Source organism: Gamsiella multidivaricata, assembly GCF_025024155.1.
Source record: "Gamsiella multidivaricata strain RSA 2152 chromosome Unknown BC939scaffold_85, whole genome shotgun sequence".
NCBI lineage: Eukaryota > Fungi > Mortierellomycota > Mortierellomycetes > Mortierellales > Mortierellaceae > Gamsiella > Gamsiella multidivaricata.
Window position 1 is genome coordinate 91346 of NW_026251793.1, and position 18801 is coordinate 110146.

Below are 18801 nucleotides of genomic sequence, written 5' to 3' on the forward strand. Positions count from 1 at the left end.
TAGAAAGAAGCACAACAGACATTTTGAAATGGCACGACCATTCTTTCCACGACCTCCCGCCAAAATAAATCGTTACAGTGTAACTGGACGATCTAAACAAAAACGCGTCAAAAACAGGAATCGAAAGACAGGAGGAACACTTTACGGGCGGGAAAAAATATCTAGAATACTTCATTGGAATGGCCTGAGCGTCTCCATTGTATTCACTAAGTCTTGTAGAGTGCCGCATCTGGTTAAATAACCATGGACCTCAAGTAGACTTACGCCCGCCAACAGCGGAACTCAAGGTCGAATTGAACAGCGAAAAGTACAGTAACTGTCTGGTTGATTTTTTTTTCTTATTGCCCTGGTTCATGCGGATTCAGCAGACGAAACATTGCACAGCTATCACTCCAGGCCCTGGGGCCACCCTGGATTGCTGTGGTGATGTACAACAGCAAAAATAAAAATATAAAAACCGTCAATGGCTGCAGGATTACACAGCTGTGCTCCGCGGAAGAATTAAAAGGAGCACATAGGTCGTGAGCGATGGAGTACCTTGCATGGGATGGTGGGTACAGTACGGTGCCCCCAACAAGAGACCAATAGAGTTGAGTATTCCTTTTCCGACCCAGTGGACATCACATCATGGATTCTTTCTTCGGCCGTATAGTAAAGCGCGCGACTTGTAGCAGCAGGAAAGAAGGATCGGGCGGTCAGGCAGGTTAGGATGACAAACCACCAGGACCAAGTGGCGACTTCCGTTTGGCTCTTCCTCCCCCCTTCCGGACCCCTCCCACGATGGTTTGTCAAAGGGGAGGGCTCCTCAAGGGATATTCGCGATAATAAAACTGGCGGGAAAATACCCGCTGACGCTCTCCCAGCACGTTTATTTCAATCTCCTATCCTCCTGGCACGAAGCCTTCTTTTTCTCGCATGATTCACAAAGGTTTGGGTCATCATGTGCACTCTGTTAGACTATTGTTGTTGTCGTTGTCGTTGTTGTTGTTTACCCATCGATTGGAGACGTACCCACGTCGAAGCAACTATGCTAACCGTGTATCCGGCAGCGATAGCATGCGCAATAACTCTGACATTTCCCGCGCAATAACAACGAGCACCTTCATCGATACTGTCGACCCAACTCTTTCCTTCCGTTTGTACCCATCGTCCAAGGTGTTTTGCCTTGTTTAATGTGCTTAATTTGAATGATGCACCACAAACACGGTAAGCATGACTGACCGAACAAGTGAAAAGGCGGGAAAAAAATTTAGACAAGGGTAGCACATTACGGAAACCATAGGAATTACTAGCAGCCCAGGGTTGTCCCAGCATAATCACAGGGGTCCATTGTAATTTAGGCGCGCATTGGGAGAAGGAGGGGTGAGAACTCGAGGCTAGAACCTGGGATGGGAACTCAGGGCGACTCTTGGAAAGACTGGATTTGAGAGACGAGCTGTGAAGTAACACCCGCACTGGCCGGCGTTGCCTTTGGTCCCGATTCATGCATTAATAACCATCGACGGCACACCAACGAACAACAACCTCTCGATGGAAATCAGGAGCATTCTCCTTCCGTCCCTTTGCATTGCGCATTTTTCTTTTCGATCATGGATTGGAGAAGGGATAATTTTAGAGAATGCGTCTTCTCATTTTAGAGAATGCGTCCTCTCTAGCTTGGGATGCTCGCACTAGAGCAAAAGGAAGGCGCGCCTGACTATCCTAATGCTTGCCTCCCGCGACTATTCTTGGTCTGGTGTGTGTTGACTATAGCTTCCACTGTCTCCAGTATGGCAGACATTACAGACGTGAGCCGGACATCTTCCCGCCAGTCCATTCACACCTTTTCCCATGCATCGAATTGAATAGAACCATAAATCTGCATACATTTTTTTCCCCCTCCTTCACATATCTTGCTACTGGTACCGCATGGAGTTCCGTTTATTACAGAAAGCGTGATCCCTACTACCAATCGCTCTTCATATCCGTCTTAGGTTCAAGCATCTGTCGATGGCTCCGGACAAAGGCGTAAGGGCCAAAGAGTCGAGATAGTAGGAGATACTGTCCTGGTTGGGGCGGCTTCTTTTATGGAACTATCATTATTCGGTAGTTCCCGCGCTTTGAATGATACATAGTCGATCGGCGTCCAGCATCTCATGGTGCTGTAGTTGTCCGATTACGGAGGCGCTTTTGACCAATCGCAACATTGCCCTGTGCATGCCTTTGGATATGCCTCCCCCTCCCTGCGCACCCCCCTCAGCGCCGTAGACACAGTACCTGTTTCCTGACTGATGATGCTTCCGGTAATTGTTTATTGCTAATGCTTTGACTCGTTCTCGGCGACTTTTTTTTTTCTTATTTTTTTTTTTTTTTCGTGTACAAACATAGGATGCCAAAACAGTGTACGCAGCTTTGTTTGTTTAACGGACACTGCGCCTGACGCAGCCAACGATGAGTGAAGCCCGATCCCATCAAGGTGTACAATAGGCTACAGTCCAAAGAATACCCTTATTAGCTACCCCAAACGTGTACATGTTCAATAAGCATATATGTCCTATTACGAAATTCGAGGATATCCGCGGTATTCGTGTGCGTGTGCTTCGTGCTCGTACCTGAACTCGGTTCTTGTACTCTGTTCGATGTAACCGTGTAGTCTCTCGGTCCCATGCAGCTCTCTCCCCCCCTCAACGGACATGCACGTTAAATTTTTTTCCCGCCTGTTGGATCAGACTTTTTATTTATTTATTTATTTATTTATTTATTTATTTATTTTTTCTATCAGGGAAAGGAAAACAGACAATGGCCTACCAGAAAAGGGTTAGGTTCACCGGGATGGTCCCACAAAAAAAACTTCCAGGCCAACCGCGTCATTTACCCCTCCCCCGTTGTCGGACGACCCAATCTCGGACATGCATAGAACAACATACGCACACATTCCATAATACAAAATGGACCCGCGGCATGGAACAGGAAGAAAAAAAGTCTGGCAATGGGAAAAACAGAAAAAGTGGCGGGAAAAGAACTTTTCCTTTCTTGACTCGATAATCAGAAGAGAGGAGGGGACTGTTGGGGAGGGAGGGAGGGCGCGCAACCGCCAGGAAGATGAACCTATGGGATAGATGGCATGAAGGTTAGGCATCCTCCATACGAGTAGGCCTCACAACTGAGCTGTTGAAATCGTGCTGCAGCATAGAGCGCATAGAGCGCATAGACTAGGAGCAAATCTTCTTTTAGTAACAGAGCACTCAAGGCAGGTCCCACAAAGTGTAACACACGTCTGTACGGTACTATGAGGTATTTGACACGCGAAGAAGAGGAAAAAGAGGATGGGCGTACAGATTACTGACACGAGGCGTTGCGCGCGAATGCGAATGGCTGATTGAATCGCTGCGGAAGTAAGGCAGGGATGATCGCACCCTGCGTGATTGTCGCGCGCCTTCTCTATTCCTCAATCTGCATCTCCTCTCTTCTGTATCGCTCTGCAGTTGAGCCATAGTCTGCGGTAGTAAATATTCAGAAACAATAGAACACAAAAACCATGCTGATGGGGGTGGGATCTAACGTGGCAGGCTCTGGCGTGATGTCCAAAAAAAAAAAAAAAAAAAAGAAGAAAAAAAAAAGAAAAGGATGCAGCAGAGCGACGCATGCAGTCTCCATGCCATGCCATGCCATCTAGCATAAGGTATTTTCAGTCGAGGACCCGAGAGTCTGTACTAGTAAAAAAAAAGCACCGAAGCGCCCTCCGATGATGTTTGTGCAATAGAACGGGAAGGCGTACAATGCCCGTCGTAATTGGGCTTGACCAGAGGAGCTCATTGAGCTTGGGCCACCGTGTGCAGAAAGGACAACTTCGTTGTACGAAAGTTTTGAGAGCCGCTATCGTAGGTCTAGTCATACGCCTCATTGCGGTACTGCACCTTTTCTTTATCGCCACTCTCTCTCTCTCTCTTTTCTTTTATTTACGCACACAACCATAATTGCAGCTGCAACCGGAATTGCGACTTGGAGATGTATGTCGCTTGAATAATCCGCAATTATTGCCATCCATGGACTCAATCGAATTACATCCCAATTGTCCTGTAAGGGTGACTAAGAGAGCAATTTACTGCTTCTCTCTCTCTCTCTCTCTGAAAGTGATGCATCACAGGCAGGGGGAGTCGCTAGGGGACATCAGATGGACTGAAAAAGAGTATAAGCACAGTGTATAGAAATAAGGCATCTGCGATGATGTAGTCTATGTCCATCCCTTCTTTTTGAACCAAGTAACAATTGTAACGCGGTGCACAAAGGCCGCATGGCACGGCGGATTTCACGGGTCATGGTCCCACTATGGTTTGCCAACTTGCATGCATCTCTGTTGTGCATGCCACAAGCGCTCCTCTTGCCCTACCATGTTCTTTTTTTCTTGTATCACGGTGCTCAAACAATCACTACATGTACATACTATCCATCTATTCCTCTGGGTTCTCAGCTCTTCTGCCTCTGTTCGTACGTAGAATCACGAGGGTATTTACTGGCATGCGTCCATACCCACGCGTCGGATACCTGCCCTGGTCCGCGGAGCTTGAGCTGACCAATTGCTCTGCCAAACTGGGTTAGCATCCTGAAGCTTAGCCGCCCAAACGCCCAAACTCGAGCCGCTTTATCAGTCGTATCAAGACAAACCAATCTGTTGCTGCATCTTAACACGACTTTTCCAGATCAGGACCTCTGTCTTCCTTATGAAAGACAAAATGGCCTTTGGTAGATGAAAGACGACACCCGGTTCTTGTTTCAGCAAGCAGCCTCGACACTGGGAAATATCCTCCACTTTTTTTTTTCTATTCTCCTCACTAATGGCCCCTATGTTCAAGTCGCTCCTTGCTTCTCTGGCTCATTGGTCTTAATTTTTGAGATTGACTTTGCGGACCTTAAAGATTGCCTTGGCTCAAAGATGCCAGCGATAGTGGACTAGACTTCGGAACTGGCGATCTGATGCACAGCAGGATCACTAATGTGCCTATTGCGTCCGCGACTATTGCTCATGAGAATAATTTTTTCCATTCAACGACGTGCAGCCCGTGGTCAATGGTTTTTTTTTTTCCCTCCTCACGAGACCGTGGACGACTATTCAGATTTCTACGATGTGTATGGTTTGCTTGGGATCGTTTGGCGTTTAAGAAGCGACGGCGCAACATCAGCATGTCCAACGTCCTTAATCGCGTCCTAATTCGATTAGTCAATTAGTCCTAGTTTATTGCTCCTATCAATTGCAAAAAAAAAAAAAAAAAAAAAGTTTGAAGCGCTCTTCATAGAGTCCTTGGATAGATAGCCACTCTATCAAGGAATGGTGTGAAAGACTAAGGAGTATCTCATCCGTAGTCAAATAAAGTTGGAGAGGTTCAACAACAACATGGGCGCTTACATCTCCAGGTGGCAAAAAGCTGCAATTGAAAATTTTTTTGGGAGATGTGCAGAAAAGAGAGAGGCTGGGCATGTCTCGAAGGAAATGAATAAAAAAACAAAATTGTATCACCATGTTTGCTGGGCCACGACCGTTGCTGTCATACCTGAACGAAATGCATGTCTGTACAAGACTAACGTTGTTGGTGCCCTCATTCCATACGATCCGTGTAGAGCAGTTTTTTTTTTGTGTTGCTGCGTAATGTAGCATGTTCTGACAGTTATTATCTCAGGAACCCAAAGGTAGACTAGCCACCAATAACACCAGTTACTGCACAGCGTCTGTCTCATAAATGGTCTATCATCCGCCTGAAGGACAATCGCAGTTTGAACTTCTTTTTTTTTTTTTCCTCGCGAGCAATCCAAGGTAGTAAAACAACGCGATTGACCTCTATCCCAGCTATTCATTCACATTACAAATGGCGCCCATGCTCAAGACCGTCTTTGCTTCATTATCCTTGGCCTTGTCAATCCTGAGCATAGCTTCGGTGCAAGTAGCTAGCGCCGTTGGTTTTAGGTTCCGAGGACGGCAGTTTTGCACCCAGCAGGACCACGAACGCACCCGTCGCGTCCATGGCGACCACTCCTGAGACTAACTTTCTCCCCACTTAATAACGTGCAGCGCTCTGTTAACGTTTTCGATACGAGTGTGAATGACCATTCCCTATGGTTATAATTCCGGCAACGCTGCTGCCCCTTATTTCCGAGGAGACGAATGCACATCATCGGGACATCTAAAGCAGACACTTGGCGCTCTGGATCGCGTTCTATCCGAAATTCATAGTCTATTGGTTCTCATTAGAATAATCAAACCTTCTGCTGTTCTCGCAATATAACAACCTATGGCACGAGTTCGCGTTTCATGCTGGAAAAGTAGCTTTTTGAGCTTTGTGTGTATTCGTAAAAATCGAGAAAGAGGCTGGTTGTTCTCGGCATTATAGCATCCACGGCATGTACCAATACGGGCAGGATAAATTCTCGCCTAATGGCCCTTATGCACATCGCAGTCGAGCTCGCTCCATTGGTGTGGGCTTTTTTTTTGCTGCGTTGTCCCCCACGACAAATCAGCTGCCCTGAATATCTCTCGGCTCTATTGCATATGGTAGTCTATTGTCGGCATCTTGAGAGCAAGGTCGCGCTGTGTGCGCATTGCTTAAGTCTGCAAACAACGCTCCAGCTTTGCAAAATGACGATGCAGTGCTGCTCGATCTAGAAGAATCGGCGATTACTTTCTTTCTTTCTTTTTAAGTAGATGTGAGCCATGCAATGGGACAATTGTTGATCTCAAACGCAAAAAATGCGAGTCGTTCCACTCCCTGCGGATCGTCCTCCTTCCCTTCACATCTGTGATGCAGCGTAAAGACTAAATTCCAGACCTCGCGCAAGCGGTTCTTCCCCATCCCCCGACTTGCCACTCTGGGTGCCCCGTCGATCGCTGCGCATGGTTCGTTTGTCATTGGTGTTGCAGGGTACCATCTCTTTCAAAAAAAAAAAAAAAAAAAAAAAAAAAACCTAACGATATCTTGGACTCGTGCATTACACGTCAACCTGAACAGCGTGCTACACTTGTGTGACACAAACACGACGTTGAATGGAAAACAATCCATGAGAAAGAGTTCTCAAAAACATTCATGGAGTTGACCATGACAGGGCTTCGTGCTCCACGCTTCTCTTGTGGACACTGACCTCTATTCTCCATTCAGTCGGACGCGGTTTGGGATCCCGAACCATTCCCGACCACCATGTACTTTTGATCACTGAAGACGGAAGTACCTCGCTTACTTGGGCTCCTCAATGTTAACTGAGCACATATCGAGATGCCCGCTTGCACTCCCGCTGTAGCGCTCCTCGGAGAAGTAAGTGGTGGAATATTTCATATCAAAGAGGGATAGATGGATGGGAGACGCAGATGACTAGGGCAGTGCCTCTAGGCGCATTTATAATAATGCAAAGGTGCGTGGACGGAACCACGGCGTCTAAGAATCTATCGAACCCTCTCACTGCTCCTCGATCCACTAACATTGCTATGCGACTTTGAGCAGAATCCAATAACGGGAGGGGGGGGGTTTGGTGGCGGTGGCGGTGGTGGTGGTGATCATTTACGCATCGCGCTGTTCTCCCCGACGCGCCATGGCTTTCTAATCTTCCTGATAGTGACTCCCATGCACAGGTCTCGTCTCGTCTCGCTGGCTTTGATCTTACTGGTTCTCCAGGCCTATGCGCGTCTCCATCGGTCGGTGCATTTGGTCCCTCTGATGCTACTCTTGCTCATACCTCCCAAAAAAAAAAAAAAATTGGGCTGAATACGCGTCGTTGGTTCCTTGTCTTCATAGCAAGACTTATGTCATTGTTGCAGATCTAGACATCATGAAATTTCCAGTCTGAGAGTCGTTGCCTGATATCATCATTGCTTAGTTTGCTGCACGTTTGGGGATGGAGGGTGACATAAGTAGACAGGGGGGGAGACTCTCGGTTCTTCAATGAGGAAGTGTTGGAGAAGCCCCGGTACACCAAGAAAAAGAAAAGAAGCTTGTTCGTTATCAAAGACCCAGTTGATCTGTAGAAAGGGGGGCCTCCCGGTGCCTCCTCGCTCCCTTGCCCATGATTGGTTGAATGCGGACCAATAGAAAATTCATTCGAGTGAAACAGCCCTGTTGTGCGACCCGAAACAGCCTCAGGGTCCCAGCCTTGTCCGCAGAATGAATCGGACACGGAAGGGAGATCATGAAGATGTCATCCAGAACAGACGGGCCCAGACTGCGGCCGTCCCCGAAAATAGATCCATCGCCCATTCATCCATTCCCTCTTCCACCTCTCCTTCTCCTTCAAAACTCCCACCCTGGCAGACATCTCTGAATCCGTCACTTCCCCCTCCGCCGCCTCACCTCTGCACTTCACACCCCTCCCTGCCGCCAAATGCCCTCCTCGCCAAAGGCATTAAACCGCATCCTGGCTCTGCCTGCGAAATACCCCTTCGGAAGAAGGTGCCACAGCCACCAGCGTATCCTCTTCCTCTTCGCCCTGATCCTCCTGGTCTCGTCCGGGTCTATGCTCATCCTCCATACCACCTCCTCATCCTTTACTCGATTCGATTCCCTGGATTCCCTGTCCTGTCAAACCTCCGCATCCTATTCATCCTCCTCAGACTGCCAGACACCTGATTACAAGGGTACATACCAGAATGGCCGACCTCGAACAGCCCTCCCCCGACCTGCAGAGAATCTAGGCATCGACAGACCGGAACAGGACTCGAAAGCAGCCGCGGACTCGTCTGAAGATACCACGCAGAGCCCACCTTTAAACTCAGGAAGCAATAACAGCGACAATGAACAGGAGATAGAAGAAGAGACGGTCGTTGCCAGGCCGTTCGAAGATACACTGGACAAACACGACACAAAGTATCTGACCTACCTACCTTATGCCGGGATCACCAATCAGTTCTATGGCATGCTCCGCGGAATGGAGGTCGCAAAAGCCCTTGGTCGCACTTTGATTATCCCACCCATCACTGCCTCGTCCCATGACAAGTCCAAGCAGAACCAGCCGTGGTCCAAGTTCCTGGACCTGGCCAGGTTTACAGAGTTGACGGGCATCAAGATAGTGGAGTTCCATCAACTGAGAGATGCAGAACAGGCGGAGCTCAGCGAACTCAAGTGCGGGATCACCTGTGGCTTTGGATCGAAGCGTACGATCGATTTTACTGCCAAAAGCTTTCTGAAGCAATGGAAGTTCAATGTGACACTGGAACCACTTGCTGCCGATGTCACCAAGCTGGAGATGATCACCTCTATGTTGGCGCCTCGGAAGGATGAAAAGTACCTCTGCATATCCAACACATACAAGATCATGGTCAAGGACAAGTCCGAGTGGGAGCGATTCGGACAGCATTTGCACTTTACGGAGGAACTCGAGTCATTTGTGGAAGACTTCATGGAGGAGAATCTGGTCAAGCCGGAACCCAAGGTCGATCCCAAGACAAAGCAGGAGATCGAGCCGGAGTACGAGTACCTTGCGATCCATGTGCGACGAGGAGACTTTGCAGCGTACTGCGAGGGCAACTTCCAGGGGCCAAAGATGGTGCACTGTCTGCCATCGACAGAGCAGATTGCGGAGAGAATAGACGTGGTGCAGTCGAAGCTGAACCTGAGCATGGATTTCTCCAAGATGCTGCCAGTGTTTGTGGCGACGAACGAGAGGCGACCTGAGGAGCTGAAGAAGTTTGCAGACCTTGGATGGCGTTATCTGGATCATGAACAGATGGGTACGGCCGAGAGACTGGGTGTGTTCGGACCGATGATGGTAGACCAGGTGTTTATGGCACACGCGCAAGGTTTCGTTGGTATCCAGATGAGCACGTTTTCGAGAGTTGGTGTACTTCGTCAGCTGGACTGGCACGGGCGCCAGGCCGAGTACATGTAAACTATGAAGGGGACGAACGCACAAAGGCGACATGGCGATACGCTCGCCCATCCACATCCGCATCCACATTCGCATCTATATCCGCATCCGCATCCACATAGACAAATACCAATATACGAATATGCTTATAAGAAGAAAGCCGACGAGGACGATGCCGAAGTGTAGCTGTGAAGGATGGCGGAAGTCAGATAGATAATGGGTGTAGATGGCTGCTCTGGTATGAGACTGGTGTGTTCAGGGATAGGATGGGTTGAAGACACCGCCATGGGTTATTTTTATCTCCATCAGGGTTGGGCTGCAGACCAAGGTTCGCCCCCTTATCTACAACTACATTTATCTTGTTCCTGCTAAGCTTCTACTTCCCTGGTCCCTCATCATCATCCTCAAGGCCATCCGCCATTGCTCATCAGACAGTCTGCTCATCCGTCTGCCCATCAGCCAACCAGTTGCATCTCTCCGGGGTCCAGCTGCTGAACAGGAACACCGTCGTCTTCCTCTGACACCAATCGCACTATCGGCAGTAGCAAACACCAGCAGCAGCAGCCGATTCAAAAGCGAGACCTTAGAAAGCCCTCTTCGACCTCATCTTCGCGGAGCCCTCCTCTCCGGACCAAGGCCACCATAGAGAGCCATTGAACACTATCGATCAGTCCCCTTGCTTCCACGTTATGACCCTGAACGATCGTATCATGGCACGCAAAGGATACTGGCTCCGCAACGGTGCAATTCTCGCCTTTTGCCTGACCCTCTTCTTCTTTGTGATGCTCCCTCGGAAGCAGCCCATTCTCCATAACAATCTCCCCATCGGTATGTCGAGGGCCCTCTGGCATTGTTGTCTTATCATCTCTGCCCCCGTTCTCTGTTCCACTAAAAATAAACTAACCACTTGACTAATTTCATTTTCGTACAATTTTGCAGATCCATTATTGGAAAACACTTCAGCAACGTGGCCAGAAAATATCACCTCGGACCACTGCACACTCGCCCATCCAGGAAGACCCCTCGTCCAGTATGTGCTCATGATCGACGCTGGATCGTCCGGATCACGTATTCACGCCTACAAATTCAACTACTGCAAGGCTACACCCGAGCTGGAGAGCGAGGTCTTTGAGCAGCTCAAGCCTGGTCTGTCCAGCTACGATGAAGATGCTGAGGGCGCCGCCAGGAGTCTCGACCCCCTTCTGGAGACAGCCCTCAAGACCGTCCCCAGGTTCCTGCACAAGAGCACGCCTATCGCAGTCAAGGCTACCGCTGGATTGAGACTCTTGGGCGCTGCACAATCGAGCAATATCTTGGCTGCTGTCCGCAACAGACTGGAGACCAATTACCCCTTCCCCATCATCAAGGAAGAGGGCGTCGCTATCATGAACGGAGCTGATGAGGGTATGCTGCGACATCACTGTGTACATCCTAGGATGGCGTGCTCTACTTTGTTCCATTGGCTGATTTCGTATTCTTGTCTTTTTCACAGGTGTCTATGCATGGGTCACTGTCAATTATCTTTTGGAGAGAGTCAACTCGCTGACAAAAGTACCCACGGTCGCCATTCTGGATCTCGGTGGAGCATCGACGCAGATTGTATTTGAACCCAAGGTCGTCAACGGACATTCAGTCGCACAGGGCGACCATCGCAGGTCCATGGGCTTCAACGGCAATGACTATGTTCTCTTCCAGCATTCATACCTCGGCTATGGATTGAACGAGGCTCGCAACCAAATTAACCACTATGTCATCGAAAATCCTGTCACCAACAAGCACGGCATCGAGCTGGAAGAGGACGAGTACCTCCACCCGTGCTTGCCCGTCAATACACACACGACAGTGCAGTACAAGGGACGGGATGTGACCCTGATGGGAGTTTCGGATCCAATTGGAGAGTGTAGACGCGTTGTCGAGGCCATCTTTTACAAGAACAAGGCTTGCAACCAGGTGCCATGCTCGTTCAATGGCGTGTACCAGCCTTCGCTTGCTACTGCATTCGAGTCCGACATTTATGCGTTCTCCTTCATCTTCGATCGCATCGCACCCTTCCGGTTGGGAAGCGAGATCCCCACGCAGGAGATGACGCTCCAGGAACTCGCGGATCTGACCGACCGTGTCTGCGTAGCGGACGAAAGTAACTTTGAGGAATTCGAGAGCGTTGCGGAGGCCAGGAAGGAGCTGAGCTCTGTGGCAGAGATGTGCATGGACCTGAGCTACATCCATGGACTGCTCGGTTATGGCTATGGTATTCCATCGGATCGCAAGATCAGCCTGGCTAAGAAGATCCGCGACTATGAGACAGGTTGGTGTTTGGGTGCCAGCATCGCTGTCCTGGAGGACCGTTGGTACATTGGCGCGTAAGGCACCAGAGCATTGTGACGATACCACACCACACAACACACTATAGACAATTTTTAAAACCATCATTGCCGATAATAAACTATTCATTTTCCATGCTACAGATCAAATTTACGTGAAGACTCGATCTTTATTGTGCGCGGTGTAAAATTCACACGCGTGTTGCCTGTTCGTCGTCATTTCATGGCTTCGTGCCGCTGGCATTGTAGCCACTACGTCTGTCGTAGCCCCCCAAGCCCGGCATAGCCACCATAGGTGCCAACTCCAGCGCCGCTGCTGGCAAGTCCGGGGATGACAACCATGTTGGCACCATAATCGCTGTTGGCATGGCCTTTGTGGTCGCCGCGACTACCCAGTCCACCATAGCCGCTATAGCCGTGGCCGTAGATGTCGACAAGACGATCTCGCGCACTGTCGTAGTATGCAGGTGGAAGAAAGTTCAGGACGGGCAGGATGTTTGTCACGGGGATGATATCTGTCTGAGGCGCGATTGTGGTCACTGAACTAACGTCAGCGGTCTGGCCTGCAGCGGTGGCAGAGGGAGAGATGGTGGTAGCTGAAGCCGCTGCAGTCGGAACAATAGAGACGGGAGACGTTACGGAGGGAGCAGTGAGGGCGCGAGCGGCAGCAATGCCTTGTAAGTCGCTAGGCGGTTGAATGAGGGGTGCCGAAGAGACCACGGCCATGGTGAATGCCAGGCACAGGACCAGAGACGCGATGAAGAACATGGGGAGGGACGTGACTAGATGGTGTTTCTGGTGCGTGAATAAAATGAGTTATGGGAAGGGATTGATACGCCATTTATAAAACCTGGCTTTGGCAATATCATTGGCTTTGTAGGATTACTAAGGGCTTTTTTTTTTCTTTTTTCTTTTTTTTTGCATGGCACAAGAGAAACAAGTTCCGAGGGGGCCCAGAATGGGGTCACGGCTTGATAGATGCGTGGTGAAAGGAGGATTCGCAGCTGTGTGTGTGGCCAAGAGGATGCGGATGATGGGCGATGTCGGGGGCTATGGTGGCGATGATGGGGATCTGCATCTCCCTAGGAAGATATGATTCATCACGGGGTGCCGGTCATCTTGCTAACCTATCCACCTATCAGGAATCAAAAGGCCGCGTCTGTCCTAGGGAACAGACGATGGACACATTGCAGAAACGCGTCTATGGGGAAAATAGGAGGCCCGTGTGCATGGGCGTTTAAGAAAAAAAAAAAAAAAAAAAAAAAAGTGGGTTGCGGTCGTTATTGCGGGGTAAGAAGACCATGCCCCAGGAGCAATCGGAACTTAAATGCGGGCAGGCAACGTCCAAACAAAACACTGGCGCCCTGTTCATAGATTCGCCAGCCAAGAAGAGGAATGGATGCGACGATCATCATCATCATCAATCATCATCTTGACCCTCTTCGATTCGCTTCATACCCATCATTCATCCAACTACGGACTCACTGATTCCTCTCCAATCCCTATACTTCTGCTGTGTACACCACCTACGCGAACAAGCATTGAACTGAACCGATGCTGGTCTCCAAAACCAAGCCCGCTCCAAAGTGGACTGTTCTCATTGTCTTCTGTCTGGCCCAGTTCCTGGACGTTGCCAACCTGTCTGCCGTCAACATCTCGTTGCCAACCATCAAGGCCGAGCTGCACTTCTCGGAGAGCCAGCTCCCCTGGATCGTTAACGCGTTCACCCTGACCTTCGGTACCTTCCTCCTGATCGGAGGAAAACTCGGTGACAAGTATGGTCATAAACGACTCTTCCTCACGGGCCTTATCTGGTTTTCGATCTGGTCCCTGGTCTGCGGCCTAAGCCAAAGCGTCATCCTGCTCTGCATCGCCCGTGCGATGCAAGGTCTCGGCGCGGCAGCAACCATCCCCAATGCCTTGGCACTTATCCAGTTTACCTACACCGAGCAGGTCGAAAAATCGAGGGCGCTCTCAGTCTTTTCGAGCAGTGGCGCCCTAGGTTTCGGGATCGGGCTTGTCTTGGGAGGTGTCTTTACCGCCACCATCGGCTGGAAGTATATTTTTTACATGTACGCAAGCAGGCTTGAATCTCATCAGCTCCGCGTTTTGATCTTGAGCAACAACTCACTCAAGCTTTTTTATGTGCGTGTTTTAGCTCGGCTATCATGGGTGTGCTGATCGCTATCGTGGCATTCTTCGTTATCCCTGAATCCGATGCCGCGTACCGCGCCAATGTGAAGCTGGATCTCGTCGGTGCCATCACCATTACTGCTGCGTTGTTGGCTCTTGTCTACGGCATCTCGGACGGCCGCTGGTCTTCTGTACCCGTTATTGTGTGTCTTGTCCTGAGCATCCTGCTGTTGTTCTTCTTTGTCTGGGTCGAAAAGAAGGTCGAATCGCCAATGTTGCCGATGTCAATCTTCAGGACTCGCATGTTCACCGCCATGTTGATTGTCGGCGCCTTGTACCAGACCTGGTATTTGGTCTACAACCTTTATTGTACACTAATTTTCCAGGAAGTCATGGGATACGGGGCCTTGAACACTGCCTACGCGTTCTTCCCACTGGCATTCCCAGGACTGGTGCTGAACCCATTGGCGGGATATCTGATTCCCAAGGTGGGAGCTAAGCCGTTGTTGGTGGTCGGCACGGGCTGCATGGCTATCTCGGCAGCATTGTTTGCAGTTGCAGATGAGAATACTGGATACTGGCCACTGCCGTTTCCTTCGATGTGCATTGGTGAAATCGGCATTGCCATGACCTATACCTCGGCGATGGTGGCAGCTCTGACCATGGCTAAGTCTGAAGAACATGGACTCAACAGTACGTTGTTCATATAAGGCTGTACTGTCATGATGGTGCTATCATATCGTAATCCTTTCATTGACGCTTTCGCCTTTCTTCCTTTGTTAGGCGCTGTATTCTCGGTGGCCATGCAGGCTGGATCTGGAGTTGGACTCGCTATCACCAATGCCATTTCGGACGCGGTTATCAAATCGACAGGATCTAAATTCAAAGGTTATAAGGTCGGGCTATGGATTGGATTCGCGGTGACACTGCTTTGTGTGCTGATCACCCTGGTGTTTGTGCCCTCGAAGGCGACGCTGGAGAAAAAGCAGCTGGCTAGGGCTCAAAAGCAGGCTGCGTCGGATGCATCGGATCATGTCGAGTTTGCAGAGCCATCGATTCTTGAAAAGGGTGGAGACGAAGGAATTGTTGATGTCGAAAAGGTTGGACGCCATCATGCTGACAGCGTCAAGCAGCCGCTGGAGAGAGAGAAGGTTGGGCAGAAGCAGGTGTTCGACTCCGTCTCGCCAGCGTAAAAGCTGAATATATCCCAGGGCGCCAGGGGTGATATGTTTTTTTAGAGGTTCGCGGTCGCGTTCAGTTGCGTACCGGGTGCCTCTTTTTCTCATCCTTGGACACCTTTATTTTTTTTAACTCATCGAAGAGAGGCGTGGGAGAAGAAGTACTATGCTTCCTTGTCTTGCATGCCTCTTGTTCGATGATGTACTTATATCTGTATTTTTATAGTGTTCTCCTCGTTCACACACTGTAACAATAAACACCCGGATAGAACAGGACATGAGCTGACTCCATGCATTAATCCGCAGTGTTCCTTGCCAGTGAAGCAGGACCTGAGTCGGCTGTATGCTTTCTCTTTGCAATGGCTTTTTGCCAAGCGGAATTGGCAGAAAGACCACAGGACTTAGACCTCTGAACGAAAGCATATGTCTTGCTTGGCGCGAGTGTTGCTGGCCCCTGAGTCTGTTTTTTTGGAGCATAATTTTTTTATCCCATGGCTGTGCACTGTGTGCGTCAACTCTAATCAGTTTCGTGCAGTCACTGATGGACGCGACACTGTCCTTTTCCCCTCTTTCCAGTTGCCTTCTTTGTCTCTTCTTTCTTTCCTCTGCTTCCTCACCTCTTACATCGCTTCTTCCGCTACCGCCGCCACCGCCACCGCCACCACCACGACCACCACAACAGCGACAATAGCTCATCCCTCATATCCGCCACTTACGCTTCCCTCACTCCACATTCGACCATGATCGGAACGATTGGCAAGTGGGGCAAAAGAGAAACAGACATGCCCCAACCCCTCTCCTGGGCATCCGAGCAGCGCGTGTACAATTGGAAGCCAGGCTACACTCGCGAGACCGCCCCCAACGACCATGGCCTCGAGGCAGAGCTCTTCAGCGAAGAAAATAGGATCAACTCGGGCATCAATTTCAAAAATTATGCCAACCTGAAGGGCAAAGTCCTCGGAGGCCCAGAGAGGCTCGCCCCCATGGAGTCGGTTAGCGACTAATAAGGCTGCGGAGTCACATTTTACTTGCTTTTCTCATGCATAAAAGCCCTTTTTTTGACCATGTTTTTCTTGGACGCATATTACCATCATAGTTTGAAGACATCGACCTGGAGCCGGCCGTGCTCGCGAATATTAAGCGCATGAAATACACTGAGCCCACACCTATCCAGGTACGCATAGTACGGGGTGCCTTTGTTTCATGGTCAGCTACGCCTCCACAGAAGGATGGTTCTGAGCTCGTTTGCATTTATGAACTTGATAGAAAAGTGCGATCCCTATATTGCTCAAAAACTACGATCTGATGGCATGTGCCCAGACGGGATCTGGAAAGACGGCCGCCTTTTTAGTGCCTATTATCTCAAATCTCACCAAGAAGATCCTTTGTGGTAAATTGCATATGATCCGCCGCCAACCTGGACATGGCCACGGCAAGGCTTGTCCCATTCTTATGGTGATTCTGCCAACCCGAGAGCTGGCAATTCAAATCTTCGAAGAGGCGCGTAGAGTAAGTTAAGACGAGCTAGAAGAATCTGGTGTGGATTAGATAGGCAGTTCACTTACCAATTTTCTTTGTATCCATTTGTCAACTCCAATAGTTCGCATACATGACGCCGCTCCGTCCTGCTGTGATCTATGGTGGCGCCAACATCAACGTGCAGAGAGCACAAGTCACCCAAGGGTGTGATATTCTAATTGCAACCCCAGGCAGACTGAGGGACATGATCGAGCGAGGAACAGTGTCGCTGACCCATGTGCGCCACGTTGTCCTCGATGAGGCGGATCGAATGCTGGACATGGGCTTCGAGCCCCAGATCCGGTCAATTATGAAGCATTCAAGCCTCCCTCGCGATGAGGGACTCCAGACGCTGATGTTCAGTGCTACTTTTCCCAAAATGATCCAAGTGCTCGCAAGAGACTTCCTTCATGAAAACTATTGTCGCCTACGGATTGGGAGGTATGTTGGAGTACTCTTTTGCTGTACATATATTCGGCCATACTACTATGCTTGTACCTGATAAACGCTATTGTTCTAACCACAGACCTTTTTTTTTTAAAAAACGGGGTCCTGTAATGTGTTAATTTGTTTAGAATCGGCGGCACGACGGATGATATCACGCAATCGATCTTGCACGTTAACGAGATGGACAAACGAGAGGCCTTGGTTCGCATTCTGCTCACCCATCCCCCCTCGCGAACCATGATTTTCGTGGAGACTAAAAGGACAGCGGATAATTTGGATGACTTCCTATATAACAAACTGTTCCCGACTTGTTCTATCCATGGAGATCGAACCCAGAGCGAGCGCGAGCATTCTCTGGAGGCATTCAAGTACGTAAATATGCTTTGTAAACTGGAAGGAACTTCCAAGGACTCGATAATATTTGAAGGACATTGCATTTACCATCTACTGCTTACAACATCCCACGTCCTTCTAGGTCGGGCAGAAGCCCCATCTTGATTGCCACGTCAGTTGCCTCGCGCGGACTCGATATCAAGGATGTGATGCATGTGATCAACTACGATCTTTGCGTTGACATTGACGAGTATGTGCATCGAATTGGTCGCACTGGTCGCGCAGGCAACCCTGGTTACGCCACATCGTTTTATAACGACAAGAGCGTGGCAATGGCCCCGCAGCTGGCAAAACTCTTAGCGGAATGCAAACAAGAGGTGCCAGATTTCCTGGCCGGGTACATTGATTCGAATACGTAAGTATTCAAAGCCGGTGATGGCTGAAATCAGGTCTGTTTTATTGCGTATTCGGTGTTTAACGCCCCTGATACTTCTTTTGGATTCGTAGTACCTATGAGGCGGAGGACTTCTTGGGCGACGATGATGAAGCTGAACCCGTTGGCGCTTCAGCAGCCAGCGGTACCAGAGCTCCATTGGGAGCCTGGGTTGACCAAGCTACCGGCAATGATCCTATTCAAGCAGCGGCCTGGGATGCTCATGCCACCAACAGTCCACCTGCTCAAGCAGCATCCTGGGATTCGCCTGCTTGGGCATCAACGGGTACTTCTGCTACCAGGGATGCTGAGATGGGCGGCTGGAACGGAAGGAACGAGGCCACGACCAGAGGCGACGGTTGGGGCTCCAGTGAAATCAAGGAGGTCTCGACTAAAAACTAGCTAGAATTAAGCCCGAGAGGGTTTGTTTTTCTCACTTGCGCATGGTACAACACCACAACACCACAACATTGCACAACGGCACCATCAATGTGCTCAGTATGCTGAAGATGAACAGGACAGGACAAGGGTGGATTGGAGACGGCATGGTCCTCTGTTTTATAGGAGCCCTTTGGGGATAACTGGTTGGGCCCGACAGGCGTGGGGTCTCCACGCGAAC

At 49.7% G+C, this 18801-nt stretch overlaps 5 protein-coding genes across 5 annotated transcripts; 4 read left to right on the plus strand and 1 right to left on the minus strand.

The window, feature by feature from the left end:
* Positions 1–8337: 8337 nt before the first annotated feature.
* BC939DRAFT_480869 (GDP-fucose protein O-fucosyltransferase-domain-containing protein) lies at positions 8338–9840 on the plus strand (the record flags this gene model as incomplete). Its single annotated transcript, XM_051558976.1, has 1 exon — positions 8338–9840. The coding sequence occupies one exon, from the start codon at positions 8338–8340 to the stop codon at positions 9838–9840; it is 1503 nt and encodes a 500-aa protein (XP_051407870.1).
* Positions 9841–10508: 668 nt separating this feature from the next.
* Positions 10509–12183, plus strand: BC939DRAFT_480870 (nucleoside phosphatase GDA1/CD39; the record flags this gene model as incomplete). The annotated part of the gene is made up of 3 exons (XM_051558977.1): positions 10509–10647; positions 10759–11223; positions 11312–12183. 3 exons carry the CDS (start codon positions 10509–10511, stop codon positions 12181–12183), a joined length of 1476 nt encoding a protein of 491 aa, XP_051407871.1.
* BC939DRAFT_464806 (uncharacterized protein) lies at positions 12129–13058 on the minus strand. The gene is made up of 2 exons (XM_051557423.1): positions 12285–13058; positions 12129–12179 (listed from the first exon to the last, which is right to left on the minus strand). Exon 1 carries the CDS (start codon positions 12906–12908, stop codon positions 12393–12395), a length of 516 nt encoding a protein of 171 aa, XP_051407872.1. The 5' UTR covers positions 12909–13058; the 3' UTR covers positions 12129–12179; positions 12285–12392.
* Positions 13059–13694: 636 nt separating this feature from the next.
* On the plus strand, positions 13695–15466 carry BC939DRAFT_402162 (major facilitator superfamily domain-containing protein; the record flags this gene model as incomplete). The annotated part of the gene is made up of 3 exons (XM_051552661.1): positions 13695–14212; positions 14299–14966; positions 15057–15466. 3 exons carry the CDS (start codon positions 13695–13697, stop codon positions 15464–15466), a joined length of 1596 nt encoding a protein of 531 aa, XP_051407873.1.
* Positions 15467–16513: 1047 nt separating this feature from the next.
* On the plus strand, positions 16514–18743 carry BC939DRAFT_314763 (P-loop containing nucleoside triphosphate hydrolase protein). The gene is made up of 6 exons (XM_051551484.1): positions 16514–16625; positions 16718–16960; positions 17052–17410; positions 17545–17784; positions 17892–18164; positions 18257–18743. The coding sequence occupies exons 1-6, from the start codon at positions 16596–16598 to the stop codon at positions 18582–18584; spliced, it is 1473 nt and encodes a 490-aa protein (XP_051407874.1). The 5' UTR covers positions 16514–16595; the 3' UTR covers positions 18585–18743.
* Positions 18744–18801: the final 58 nt, after the last annotated feature.